The sequence below is a fragment of the Petaurus breviceps genome, unplaced genomic scaffold (assembly GCF_028583685.1).
Source record: "Petaurus breviceps papuanus isolate PSGF00001 unplaced genomic scaffold, PetGlider_PUasm1.0 90849, whole genome shotgun sequence".
NCBI lineage: Eukaryota > Metazoa > Chordata > Mammalia > Diprotodontia > Petauridae > Petaurus > Petaurus breviceps.
Window position 1 is genome coordinate 2,051,904 of NW_027187361.1, and position 14,537 is coordinate 2,066,440.

General features: G+C 37.2%; 1 protein-coding gene across 1 annotated transcript in view; it reads left to right on the top strand.

Moving 5' to 3' along the window:
• The window catches only part of ANOS1 (anosmin 1), a 276,670-nt gene that overhangs the window by 138,053 nt on the left and 124,080 nt on the right, over window positions 1-14,537 (top strand). Inside the window, exon 3 of the mRNA XM_069073050.1 lies at window positions 6,816-6,878. Within this exon, the coding sequence (XP_068929151.1) occupies window positions 6,816-6,878 (63 nt within the window). The remainder of the gene's footprint in view (window positions 1-6,815; window positions 6,879-14,537) is intronic.

Genomic DNA, 14,537 nt, shown 5'->3' on the forward strand with positions numbered 1-14,537 from the left:
CTCTCTCTCTCTCTCTCTCTCTCTCTCTCTCTCTCTCTCTCTCTCTCCTCTCCCTCTCAACCTCAGCAAACAGTTTTTCTATTTTAATAGTTTCTTTTTAAATCTCTTGATCTTTACTAATTTAATGGGGTTCTTTTTTATTTCAATTTTGTTAATCTGTTTTTTAATTTTCAGAAAATCTGTGTTCTTGTTTAGTATGTGCTTGTTTGATTTGATGCTTTCCAAGTCTTTTTTTAAAACAGCTTTTTCAATTGGCCAATTTATTTTTCTTTCTCTCTTTTGTTGATGAAATTAGAGATTTAATTTTCTCCTAAGGACTATTTTGGTTACTTCCCAAAAGTTTTTGTTTGTATTCTTCTGTGATCTATTCTTTGACCTGCCAATTCCTTAAGATTAAGTTATTTCATTCCCATTTAAATTTGAATCCTTTTTATAGAGGTCTTTGATAAATTATAGTTTCTATTAGTTGTCTTTAAAGGCTAGATTTAATATTTCATTTTTCTATATTTGCATATGTGAATTTTGAGCCCTGGCCTAAATACCTCACATATTTGTGGGAAGGCTGGACCCTTCTATGACCTTAACTGCTGTCATCTAATCTGAAAGTAAGACTTGATCATCTCTAATGTCTCTTCCAGTTCTGGCATTATGTGATACTACAAATGAATCATATGTATGTGTGTGTGTGTGTGTGTGTGTGTGTTAGTGTTAGGAGAGGTTTTGGGGTATGAGAGTATACAGAATAGCCATACTGGAGAAAATTGTTCAGAGTATGGTATAGCAAAAGACAAATTTTGCTAAGTAAGGTGTAGCTAGTGGATATAAATCTTAAACACTACACTTAAGAACTTGGACATGATTTGGTAGAGAACAATTAAAGTCTCTTGAAACAGAATAAAGTGTTTTAGGAAAACTGTTCTGACGTTAATACACAGAATTGTCTGAAGACATATACTAGTTTGTAATTCATAACATTCATTCTTCTTTTTTAACTATCATTTTCTCCCAAGATAAATCTATATAACTCCCTCCTCTCCATGACTTATTTGCTTCTTTTTAACTAAAAAAGAGGTAAAAACAAATTATTTCTTTGGGTATCTTTTATTGCATTTTACATTTTTGGAATGCAGCATGAAAAAATATATCACTGTTGTCTGAAATTATGCCTCAGATTTTTCCAATAATCATAGTACTCCTACACTAAAGATACTTGTAAATATGGAGGAGATCCTGGATCCTTAAAGGCCATACTTGGGGAGAGTAAACTCTGGGCAGATCTAATAAAGTTACGATTTAGAGCTAGTATTTTATCATTCTAATTTAGCTAGAAGAGGCTCATCAGCAGAAGGTTGGCTGTCAAGAATAGATTTGTATGATGAGAAATCATGAGCCCAATGATTTTAGAAAAACATGGAAAGATTGTATGAAATAATGTATGAAATAATGAAGAATGAAATGAACAGAACCAAGAAAACATTGTATACAGTAACAGCAATATTGTTTGAAGAATGACTTTGAGCAAATAAGTTATATTGTATATTATAAATATCCAAATCAACTTTAAAGGACATATTTAAAAAAAACAACACTGACTTTCACAGACAGTAAATCAGAGAGATATCCTGAGATTACTTCATCTTCTAAATCCATTGTTCTCACAACTTCTTTTTTCTTTTAAGCAATTGGGGTTAAGTAACTTGCTCAAGGTTACACAGCCATTTTATATGTGTGTGTGTGTGTGTGTGTGTGTGTGTGTGTGTGTGTGTGTGTGAAGTATCTGAGACCAGAACCGATCCCGGGTCCTCCTGACTCCGGGGCCGGCACTCTTACTCACTGTGCCACCTAGCCGCCCCAGTTCCTACAACTTCTTAAAGAATCTTCTTAGTATTAGACTCACCTTGAATTTTGAAGCTTCCTTTTGTTGCTTTCGAAGTAGTGATCAAGGTTAGAACTAGGTTCAGTCCAAGTAAAATCTTAAAAAATGTCCAGGTTGTCTTGTCTTGCTCTTTCTTTAGTCACATGCAATAAAATATCATGGTAATAGTAGCTGTTGTCTGCCATGAATTCCAAAGCAGATGACTGTTCATGGCATTCTTTCTCTCACATTCTCTCCTATCACAGAAGAAGGATTTTGAACTGCTCAGTCTTGGCAAGCATTTTTAATTATCTTGGAAAATGGGGAATATGCTTTTCCTATATGGGGTGTGAGAGGAATGTCTGTCATTTTTCTCTTCTAAGCTTTTGTTTAAATTTTTTTTATTGGCCAAAAGAATGACAAAATACCCCAGAAATAGAGCTTTTGGCAAACCATTTCTAGGATTTCTTTCAGTTTGGTACCCCCAGACACACATTCTTGTCAGTTATTTTGTGTAGCAGGCTGTTAAAAGAAAATATTGGCTGTCATTGATAACATCTCTGCATTACATTTTTCAGTTGAACTGATAAGTTGTTATTAGAAATAAGGAAAGTAGAATATATGCTTAAAATCCCAGATGTAGCTGTGATAAATTGATATGCAAATCTTGACATAAATTATTAAAAACCTCATTACTCAAAAATTTCAGGTGACAGGAAAAAAACATTGATTTTTGTCTTTTCAATGGGTCTTAAAGGCATAATTTATATACATACATGCATATTCTAAAACATAACTATGATTTTTGAAAAGAAAAATAGAAGTGGAGGTATTACTTTAAAATGAACTTGGCTAAATTCGACAGACCACAGAGATGTAGAATTGAATAGGTGTGAATCCCCAGCTGATAGCTATGCTTTGCTATCATTAGCATTTTGAAAACTGGCCAAAGTAGAAGGTATTTGTTTTGACTTGAGTGTCTGAGTATTTTGGAAACTGGTTAGAAGTAAAATTAATATTTTTGGGGGGTGGGGTGGGGTTGAGGTAGAGGTAAGGGAGAAGAAGAACAGATGATTTCACCACCTCCCATGAATTTAATATATTTCATCTGTGTGTAGAACTCCCCAATCTAGTTAGCCTTGGTGTCTTTCTCGAGTTTGTAGTGCCACATCTCTGTCTTTTGGACAGCTCCACCTGAATGTCTCATAGGAACCTCTAACTCAGCATGTCTAAAATGGAGTTTATCATGTTCCCATCTTCCTAGGTTTCCTCTTTCTGTTGGGAATGCTACTATTGCTATAGTCATTTAGGTTCATAAGCATAGTGTTATTTTGTGCTTCCTACCCTCCCTCCATCTCCCCCATATCCAGGAAGTTGCTAAATCCTTTCAGTTTTACCTATGCAACATGTCTACAACTCTTGAATCTGTCTTCTCCTCCTTCCTGACACAGCCATCATTGTTGTTCTGGCCCTCATCACTATGCTTAGGACTACTGCAATAGTTTATTAATTTGTCTCCCTGCTTCTAGTCTCTCCTAATAATATTCTATCTACCACCTTTCTGCCAAAACAATATGACATATCATCTACTGCTCTCTAAAGATTCTGCTCTCACACAAACTGGATCTGATCCTGGCAACCTGAACAAAATAGAGTCAGTTTCTCTCTTTGCCTCATATACTTTCAGCAGAGTTTAGTCTGAGGAAATCACTGAAATAAAGCTTAGATTTAGTTTATATCTAAATTTTCCAAACATGGCTAACAGTTATCAAGTCTTATAATAACTTAATGTACAATATGTGTATCAGGTATAGGACAGACTTTTTTATGTGCACCCACTCCCCATTTCCAGAAAATGTGCTGGAAAAGGACTCTTAGGGATCCATGAACATATAAAGAAACTTAATGCTTTCAAATAGCCCATTAGGTCCACTCTTGACCTCAGACACATTTTGGGGGCTACTAAACATGCATTCCCCTTTACATGGACTTATTTGGATTTAGTTTCCAACCAATTCATGGTGATTATAGTTATGTCAAGGTACAGATTTCTTGTCTCTTCATCCCCATGCCATCTTTAGCTGCCAAGTGATTTTCTTCCTCTTCTTAGAAACATGTTATTGAAGAAACAATCTTCTATCTCTTGTGGGCTTATGCCCGAAAGTTCAACCTAAAAGAATTCTCATACTTGAGTTTAACTACAAGGCAATTCCCAAAGTGGGTGCTGCTCAGGAAATTTCACTTCCTGGCTTGAAGACTAATTTGTGGAACTATGTTTTCTGGGGAATTCAGAATCCCACCATCCACTACATGGGTGGTTAACATTCAGAAAAAGTATCCTGAAGCTCATCATTTCAGACTACACACAAGCACATGTTTACCACTGATACACACTCATATATAAGTAACTATTAATGCTTTTTGGTATGATGGAAGGGAGAAATTTTCTGCACAAAGTCAAAGGTAAAGGAGGTATTCTAAAAAGCAGGGGAAAGCAGACAACAATGACAACCACAACAACAATCACTACCACCCAAACAAGTCTTTTAGCTCATTTCAAAGACTGCAGGGGGATGTATCCTTGACCAAGAGTACATTATTCTCATAAGACTCTGTCTACCAGTCATCAGGAGGTGGTTCTAATATCAGTAACCCAATGGATATCTCTACTGTAGAGCAGAATCCCTATTTTTTGTAGCCTTTTTATAATGATAATATTACTATTGCTATCAGTGTTGATATGTTATTTAACAATTTTAATTAAATAACATTTAATAAATTCAATTAAACCAAATGGATTAAGTAAAACAATGTTGAATAATTGTTAATAATATCAATCATACTGAAAATAAATAAATAACTTTATATAGAGCCTGCTACATTCCAGGCACAGCATTAAGCACTTTACAAACATTATTTCATTTGACCCTCACAACAATTTTGTGAAGTGCTAATATCATCCCCATTTTACACTTGAGGAAACTGAAGCAAACATGCGTTAAGTGACTTGCCTAGGGTCCCACAGTTACTGTCAGACCACAGTAATTTCCATAGGATAGGAAGATCATGGATTTAGAACTAGACAGAACTTCAAAGGTCATGTAGTTCAGTCTCTTAATTTTGTAGATAAGGAAACTGAGGCCCAGAGAAATTAATGACTTGGTCAAAGTCTGATAGTAAATAATAATAATAATAATAGCAAACATTTTTATAGTACATACTATGACCGAGGCTCTGTGCTAAGCAATTTACAACAATCTTATTTGATCCTCACAATAACCCTGGGTTGCTGTTAAGTTGTTTCAGTCACGTTCAACAATTCATGACCCTATTTGAGATTTTCTTCACAAACATACTGGAGGGCTTTGCCATTTCCTTCTCCAGCTCATTTTACAGTTGAGGAAACTAAGGTAAATAGGGTTACACGGTTTGCCCATGGTAACACACCTAGTAAGTGTCTGAGACTAGATTTGAACTCAGGTCTTCCTGACTCTAAGACCAGCACTCTCTCCACTGTGCCACCTAGATGCTCTCCAAAGTTAGGCTCTATTATTATCCTCCTTTTATATGAGGAAATAGATAAACAAAGTTTAAGTTGCTTAGGGTCACCTAACTAATAAGTGCCTGAAATTGCTGACTTCAGGCTGGTGTTCTATCCACCGTGCCAATGAGCTGCCTATAAGTAAGTGGTCAGTAGAGCTGATATTTGAACCCAGTATTTCTGGCTTCTAACCCAGAACACATTCCTTGGTCCTTCACATTGGGATTAGAGCAATGTTCCTCCAATAAAATTTTACTTTGAAAATCGAATCTTTAGTCTGTTCTGGAGAATGCTAGTGAGAGGGAGGAGCCAGTAAAGCAAGTACCCATCTATGGCAAATGTCAGGCTTCTATTATCTACCTCACAGGACTGCATGCACTATCACATACATGTATCTGTACAGGGTATCTCAAAAGGTCTTAGAGCAATTTAAATTTATTATGCTTTTTAAAGCTTAATCTGCACTCCCATTTCGAGATTCCCTGTGTATTTTATAGGTGAGATACATTGTAAAACAGATCCTCTGCTCTGTGTTCTGAAAATGAAACTGTTTTTCTAAAGGTATACGCTATGAAATGGAGAATCCAAATGCTTTTCTTACAAAGTAGATTATGGTGTTTTTTTTTTGGTAGTTGTCTGTTTTTTAACTAAACATACTTACTACATTCCCTTCACCACCTTGGTGCTGGGTTGTTGTTTTGTGACATTCTTTGTAATTAGTGTTTGGGTCTAAGAAGTAATGATTAAATAAAAATTAAATGTTTATCAATCTGCAACTTTACAAGATATCTTTAGTCTATGTCTTTATTGACAAAATGCAGTTTAAAAAAAATTAGGATTAAATGGCTAAAATAAATTTAACTCTAAAAAGACATTATGGGTCCTGCCCTGCATTATTAGAAAGGTAGTTATAAAATAGATGCTATGGAAATTTTTAATCTCCTTTTTAAGGAGGAAACTAAGGCCTGAAGTTGTTGAGTGATTCATACTCACATCAGTATCAGGTATGGGAAATGGAAATTGAACCCAGGTCTCTTGACTCTAAGTGTAGTGTACTTTCCACTGTACAATGCTGTCTTGCTCTAATAAAGTTTTGCATATCTTTCCTTGGTCATTGCATCTTCTTTGAATTTTTTTCCATAATATGTAACATTTTTATTCACTTGTATTGAGCTATTTCCATTTTTAGCATTTATCTAAGTACCCTGTGACTCTCTGGTCAAGTTTGGTAAATCTCTTTTTATTATACATTGAATGCAGTATTAATACCAAACTCCAGAAAAATGGTTTTGTGAACTTTTTTTACAAGCTAAATTGGATATGGTTCAGTATAAAAAAAGAAAAATGTTCAGGTTGACATTCTTTCTTTTTTTTTTTTTTTGTTTGATTCTAATGTATACTTTTTCCATTTCCTTCTAGTGCCTGGAGCCCTGCAAAGAATCATGGGAGCTAAAGAAAAACCAATGCCAAAGTTTTTGTGAGGTATGTCAGCCATGCACACTATTTCATAGTTTAGTCCTAGAACTTTTTGATATGAGAATTAAGGTGAAAGATTCTCAGACAAATCATGACTTTGAAGGAGGGAGATTTTTATTTTCTTTTTTAAATTGAGGGTGAAATAGGGAAGGCAGTATGTTTTCTAATCTCTGCCAAACAAACAAACAAAAACTTTGTTCCTTGTTTCTCAGTTCAATTCATGAAATGACAAGGAAACCTGAATGTTGAGTAGGTATGTGGAAAGGCGATAGTGGCCAAAAGCAAATTTTGCCTACATGGTCATTTTAATTAATATAATAAATCATTTTGTTTAACAATATTATGTAACAATTTAAAGTTTTATTTTTTATGTTTCCTCCCATGAATCCTGTTAGGTAGATAATGCAAACATTGTCCCCATTTTAAACAGAGAAACTAAATTTCATAGAAAGAAAGTGACTTGCCCATGGTAACACAACTAGGGACTGTTCAGTCAGAACTGGATCCCAGCCAGGTCTTTTTTGACTTCCAAGTCCAGTCCTGCTTACCACTATAGTTTCCACTTTGATAATGATGCCCAGTGTCTTTGCCCTAAAAAAGAAGTCCTGCTATTCAAATTCTACTCACTGATCAAAGAAACATAAGCCAAATAATACTTTTAAAATTTTATTATTATTAAATTATAATTAATTAAATTGTAATTAAATTATAATTAAATTAAAATTATGTTATTCAACTATTTGGAACAATGTAGCACTAATCTTCTAGTCTTTGTTGGTCAACTGATCTCAAAGGCAGAACTTCTCAGACACAGAAAAACTCTGTTTAGCTGGTTTCCGTAGAGCTTGTATGCATTCTATGCAGTCCTTCTATGCATTCATCCAGGATCCCTAATTTTATTTCATGTATTTGAGATTCCTTCATCTAGCATATATATCACTGGAGAGATTTGGTAATGAAATGAGAAAATAAACCACTATAGTGAGCTTGGGACTCCAATAATAAACAATGATAGCCAACATATTAAGCACTTCAAGGTATGCAGAATGCTTTACACATGTTAACTCATGATCCTCAATAATCTGCAAGATAGATTCTATTATTATCCTCATTTTACAGATGAGAAAACAGAGGGGTGGAGAGGTTAAGTGACTTGCTAAGAGTTAGACAGCCAGCATGTGTCTAAAGCAGGATTCAAGCATATGTCTTCCTGAATCCCAATCCCTGTATCTCTATCAACAGCCACCTACCTGACTACCAGATCAGTAGAGCTAATGTTTGCTCCTGCTTTCTGCCATCCACCATGCTATTTCGACCTTGAGGAGCAATGGTTATATTAAGGAGTTTGAATGATTTCATACTTTTATTTGTAATGATGTAGTTAGAATTTTCAAAATCCTCTTTTCCAAGGTGTTTGTGTTTGTGTGTGTGTGTGTGTGTGTGTGTGTGTGTGTGTGTGAAAGAGAGAGAGAGAGAGAGACAGAGACAAAGACAGATTCTTTCTAGTTCTAAATTCAGGATTCTCTTATCTTATGGAAATTATTGCCTTATCTTTTTTTGTGATCTTCTGTAGAATTAAGGAGTAAGGGACTCAGGAAAAGAGGATAGTGTAGATTTGAATTGGTTTACTTGGGGATCAAGATGGGGAAGGGAAGAGAGTGTAGCCATTGGAAGACTGGTGTCCTAGGAAAGAACTGGGAGGTAGAGATGATGAAGGTAACAATTAGGATGAAGAATGGAGTTTAGATTTTCCAGGCAGAGTGACAGGTGAAATGATAACAGATTATAATCAGATAAAGGAATTTCAGTTTATAAACATGGGTGTGGAATGTTTGTGGGTGATGACAAGGTCAATACAATGCTCTATGTGTATCTCTTTACATCTGGTCTTTACATGTGTGTTTCAATATACTCATCTCAGTATATTCATCTTGTATCTCCATTTAGAATGTAAGCTTCTTGAGGGTAAGGACTGTTTGGTCTTTGTATCTTTACCACCTAGTACAGTGTAGGTGTCCCAAAGTGTTTAATCAATATTTTTGATAAAATTGCCAATAAAAACAAGTACTATATTTTTCTACATGATCCAAACACATACTAGACAGGCTCCCATGTCTGTCATTTCTTCTCTTAAACCTATGATTGAAAGTGCCTGTAGAAGAATTAAGGTACTCATATATCAGAAAAAAAAGAGTGACAGAAACATAGATTTTGAGTTGGAAAAAATCTTGGAGGTCATCTGGTTCAACCACCTCATTTTATAGATGAGGAATCTGAGATTCAAAGAGGTTAAGCAATTTATTCAAGGTCGTACAAATAGCAATTGAGCCAAGACAAAGAACCTGCTCCATCAAGAATAGACCTTGCCAGACATAGTATGTCAGGAAAATGCCATAGATATAGTTTGCTTAGATTTTTAGCAAAACATTTGGTGATCTCTCATGCTATTATTGCAATGTGGAGAAATGCAGACTGGGGGATGGGATGGGGCATGGAATAAGTATTTATATATCGCCTTCTATGTGCCAGGCACTATGCTAAATGCTTTTGAGGTGGGGGCTAGATTAGACGGGTACAGTTCCTGGAGTCAGGAAGACCCAAATTCAAAACCTACCTCAAACATTAGTTGAGTGACCCTAGGCAAGTAACTTAACCTCTATCTGTCTTAGTTTTCTCATTGATAAAATAAATAATAATACCTAACTCCCACAGTTTCCATGAGGATAAATTGAGGAAATATTTGGAAATTAAGGCAAGCATTGAAATGCTATATAAGTTGTCATCATCATCATCATCATCAGTTCATCGACTTTTTTTAACTGTTTCTTACTCTTCATGTTCCTATTTGGAACTTTCTGGGCAAAGATACTGGAATGGTCTAATGGTCTCCATTATTTCCTTCTCCAGTTCATTTTAAAGATGAAGAAACCGAGGTAAACAGGGTTACATGACTTGCCCAGCAAGTACCTGAGGCCAGATTCGAACTCATGAAGATGAGTCTTCCTGACTCCAGGTTCTGCCTCTGTCTACTGAGCTACATAGCTGCCCCATCATCATCATCATCATTATCAAATTTACTTTTAAGGGGGTTTGAAATTGGCTGAATGAACAGATTTGAAAAATAATCATTAATGCATTAGCATCAATTGAATTTGATAGAAAGTGTCTAGTGGAAAGCCCCAGGGATCTATCCTTGGTTGGCTTTATGCTATTTTAAATTGTCATTTGCCATTTAGTTAAAAGTGTTGAGAGCATACTTAACAAGCATACTGGTGGCATAAAGCCCTATGGGGTAGCTTTAGATGACAGGGTCCAAAAGACCTTGACAGGTTCAAATTTGGACCCCAATATTATAAAATGAAATTTAATACTGATAGATGTATTATTACTTGTGGGGTTTAAAAGTTTCATTCAATAATGAGAAAAATATGATGGATCTCAAGTTCAATGTGAGCCAACAGTATGATGTGGTAACCAGAAAAGTCTTGTGACCTTAGAGTTAACTAAGGCATTGTATGAGAGAAATGATGGCCCCATACTGGGTCCCAGTCATATCACACCTGCAGGGTTATGGGGTGCTACATTAATGGAAGGACATCGACAAATTAAAGACCAGGCAGAGGAAGGTGACCAGAATGATGAAGTCCTGAGAAGAGCCACTCCCTATTCTCTAACCATTTCCCCACTGTGCAGCTATCTTCCCTCCTGCAGCAGAAGCTATGCCCTGGAGGTTGTGACCCTTTCATCTCTAAGACTTCTTCCCTTGGGTCCTCCTTTCCAGCACCTTCATCCTTCCCTACACTCCATTCCTGACTTTTTGGACTGTTTTCACCTAGTCACAGCAGCCTCATTACCCTGGAAGTTTACACTCTGCCTCTACAGCTTCCCCCTCTGAGAGTGCATTTCACTTCAGATCTTTTCACACTGGAAATACCCCATTCCTCTGATTGGTTGGTTACTCCCAGAACTTCCCTTTTAAGGAAAGTGCACAGACCAGCTCTTCTTCATTCCTCTAGAGACACTACTCCTGACTCTGGACTTTGTCTCTGCACTGTGCCTTCTCTCTCCTCCTTTTCCACTTCTTCTCCCCTTCCCCTTCATTCATTATAGTATAGGTTCCTTGAGGGCAAGGACTACCTGTTTGTGTCTGTATTCCCAAACTTAGTGTAGCGCCTGGTATGTAGTGTGTGCTTAATAAATTCTTGTTGACTTAGCTAGCTACTTTAAGAAAGTCACAGTAGTGCTTACCTTCACTCCCAACAGCTGTCTTTTGCCCTCCAGTTCTGAAACCATAAATCATGATGAAATCAAATTTGCCTTACACAAATCAAAAAGAAATCAAATTTTGCCTATTACAGTGCAGACAGGCACCGTCTGTGGTGCCCACAGCTCCTCAAAGCCTTCTTTGTCCCTTCCTGGATAGTCTACACTTCCAGCTACCCACACTTGTCTGATCTCCTGGGATAGTACTTCCTGAGGATGAACCCCTATATACAATAACAAACCTGAACTCAGTCCTCCATGATTAATATACTTCCAGCTTATCCTACCCATCCCATCTCAGTGATTCAGAATATCTGGTTTTCATTGCTTAGGCCCTATCTTCCATCCTTCACTAATCGCTCCTTTCTTCCCATCCTCCTCAGCTCAGGCTCTGACTAGAATCTAACCTAGCCAAAACCTTTGACACTGCTCTTTGGAATTTCTGATCCATTGATAACAAACTTGATTTTATTGGAACCTTTTCTTTACTCCCCCATCTTCTACTCACTGTGACCTGACTCCCTCTTGATAACACAGCTTCTTTCCCTACCCTCTCCACAGCTGGTTGTACTTTGACTCATTCACAAAGACTAAGTGATTAAAGTGGGGCAGTTGAGTCATTCCTTCTTCCTTCATTGCCACTTCCAGGCTCTCTGCCCACCACCATTACCCAGTAATCTCTCCTCCTTTAAGGTTCCTTTAAGGTTTACTCATTTATTACCCATTCAAGATTCTGGTAGCTGTTGTCGATGGGCTCCAGAACATTCTCCTTCCTTCCTCAGTGAGTTCAGTGTTTGACTCTGATAGTCTTTTCTCCTCCCCAAATCCTGCCTAGATAGTATAGGACTTCATCATTCATACTGATATTCCCTCAAATACCTTGATTTATCAGTGCCTCAATTTACTCATTTTTCATGGCTTATTCCTCCAACCCACCAGAGATATGCAGAGAGGTTATACTATTGATCTTGTCATCACCCACAAATGCTCTACACCCATGTTAATGAACTCTGAATTTCCTTTATCTGATTGTAATCTGTTGTCTTTTCCACCTCTCATTCTACCTCGCAAATCTAAACTCTTCATCCTAACAATGACCTTCATTACTTTGACCTCTTAGTTCCTTCTCTGATTACTATTCCTCCAATGACTACACTCTCTTACTTTCTCCATCTTGATCCACTAGTAAACCAGTTCAGCTCTACATTGTCTTGAATCCCTTACTCCTTTATGCTTCAAAATATCTTTCCTTTCCAAATCCAAGGCTTGGCTTACTTCCACCATTTGTTGCCTTCACTCTTACTGCCATGCTGCTGAACAAGGCAGCAGAAAATCACAAAACTGCATTGACTTGATCCACTTCAATATTGCATAATATTACATTATGATAATATTACATTATATTAACTGGGCCCTCTCTAACACAAGGCAATTCTTTTATACCTCCCCAACATATTTATTATCCCATTCACCACAGTGACTTTTTCAAACTCTTTCATCTCTTGCCAGGCCTCCCCAGATTCATTTCCCCCATCCTCTCAGCTGAGACCTTTGCCTCATATTTCACTGAAAAAAAAATGAGGCCATTTGCAGAGCTCCCCTTTCTTCCCTGTCCCTCATCTAACTTCACTCAGATGCCTTCTGGCACCCTCTCTTCCTTTACTCTTGTTTCACATGAAGCATTGGACCTTTTCCTTGCCAAAGTAAACCGATCTACCTGTATAAGTGATCCCATTCGATCCTGTCTTCTACAGCATACCCTACCTTCTATCATCCTTACTCTGTCACCATTCTTCAGTTGTTCACTGTCTACTGGCTGCTTCCCTACTGCTTATAGATATACTTTTCCTCCCCCACTTGATTCATCTCTCTCCTCTAGCTGCCATCTTATAGCTCTCCTTCTTCTTGTGGCTAAACCCTTAGAGAAGATTAGCTACAATAGGTGCTTCCTCTTCTGAATTTTTTCTCACTCTTTTTAACTCTGCAGTGTTTCAACTTCATCATTCAACTGAAATTATTCTCGTCAAAGTTATTAATGATCTCTTAATTGCCAAATCTAATGGCCTTTTCTTAATCCTCACTGTTGACCTCATTGCAGCCTTTGACCCTGTTGATGACCTTCTCTCTAGCATTCTCTTATGTGAGTCTTTTCTCCTGGTTCTGTCTGCTTTTCTGGATTTTCATTTGGATTATGCCCACTAACTAGGTGTACCTCAAAGCTCCCTTCTGGACCCTCTTCTCTTCTCTCTCAATACTATTTTGCTTGGTGATCTAATCAGCTCCCATGGTTTCAGTGATCATTTCTATACGGAAAATTCTCAGATCTACTTGTCCAACATTAACCTCTTTCTTTATTTTCCAAGTCTTACTTCTCCAACACTCTTTCAGATCTATGTACTTGATGTGCCATGGACATCTTAAATTCAACATGTCTAAACCTGAACTCATTCTCACTCCTCCCCTCCAAACCATGTTCACTTTCTAACTTTCCTGTAACTTTTGAGGCTACCACCATCATTCCAGTCTCTTATGCTTGAAAATTAGGTGTCATCTTTGATTCCTAATGCTCATAAATGTCCTTCCCATATATCTATTTGGTGTGCAAGTTCTGTCATTTTGATTTTAATAACATCCTTAGTCTTTTCCTCCTCTTATCGGCCACTGTCCAAGTGAAAGCCCCTGCTTGTGGTGATAGTCTTCTGGTCTGTCTCACTGCCTCTAGTCCCTTCCCACTCTGTCCTATGTTTCACTCAGCTGTCAAATTGATCTCCCTAAAATGTAGGTCTGACTTTTCCCCCAGTCCTATTCATTAAGCTACAGTGGCTTCCTGTTATCTCCAGGGTCAAATATAAAATTCTCTGTTTGTTTTATAAAGACATTCATTACCAGACCCCTTTCTAACTTTCCAGTCTTTTTTATTTTATTCTCCTCTGCAGACTTTGTGATACACTTAAAATGGCCTCCTTGCTGTTTTTATCTTGGCACTCCATCTTCTAACTCCCCAACCATCTCCCTTGCCTGCAATACTCTCTTACCTGGTATCTGCCTCCTGGCTTATCTCCTTTCCTTAAAGTCACAGCTAAAGTATCACATTCTATATGAAATCTTTCACAGTCCTCTTTAATTTGAGTGCCTTTCCTCTGACATTACCCCCAATTTATCCTGTCTGCATCTTGTTTGTAGATAGCTGTTGGCAAGCTGTCTCCTCCATTAGACTGAGTTCCTTGAGAGCAAGAACTGTTATTTCTTTTAGTTGCTTTTGCCTTTTTTTCTTGGTATCTTAAGAGCACAGTACAATGCCTAACACCTATCAGGTGCTTAAGAAAAGCTAGTTGATTAACTGCTTCTAGGTGGGGTGTTTCACAGTCTAATCATCTTTTGCTTCACATACATCCCCTGCAA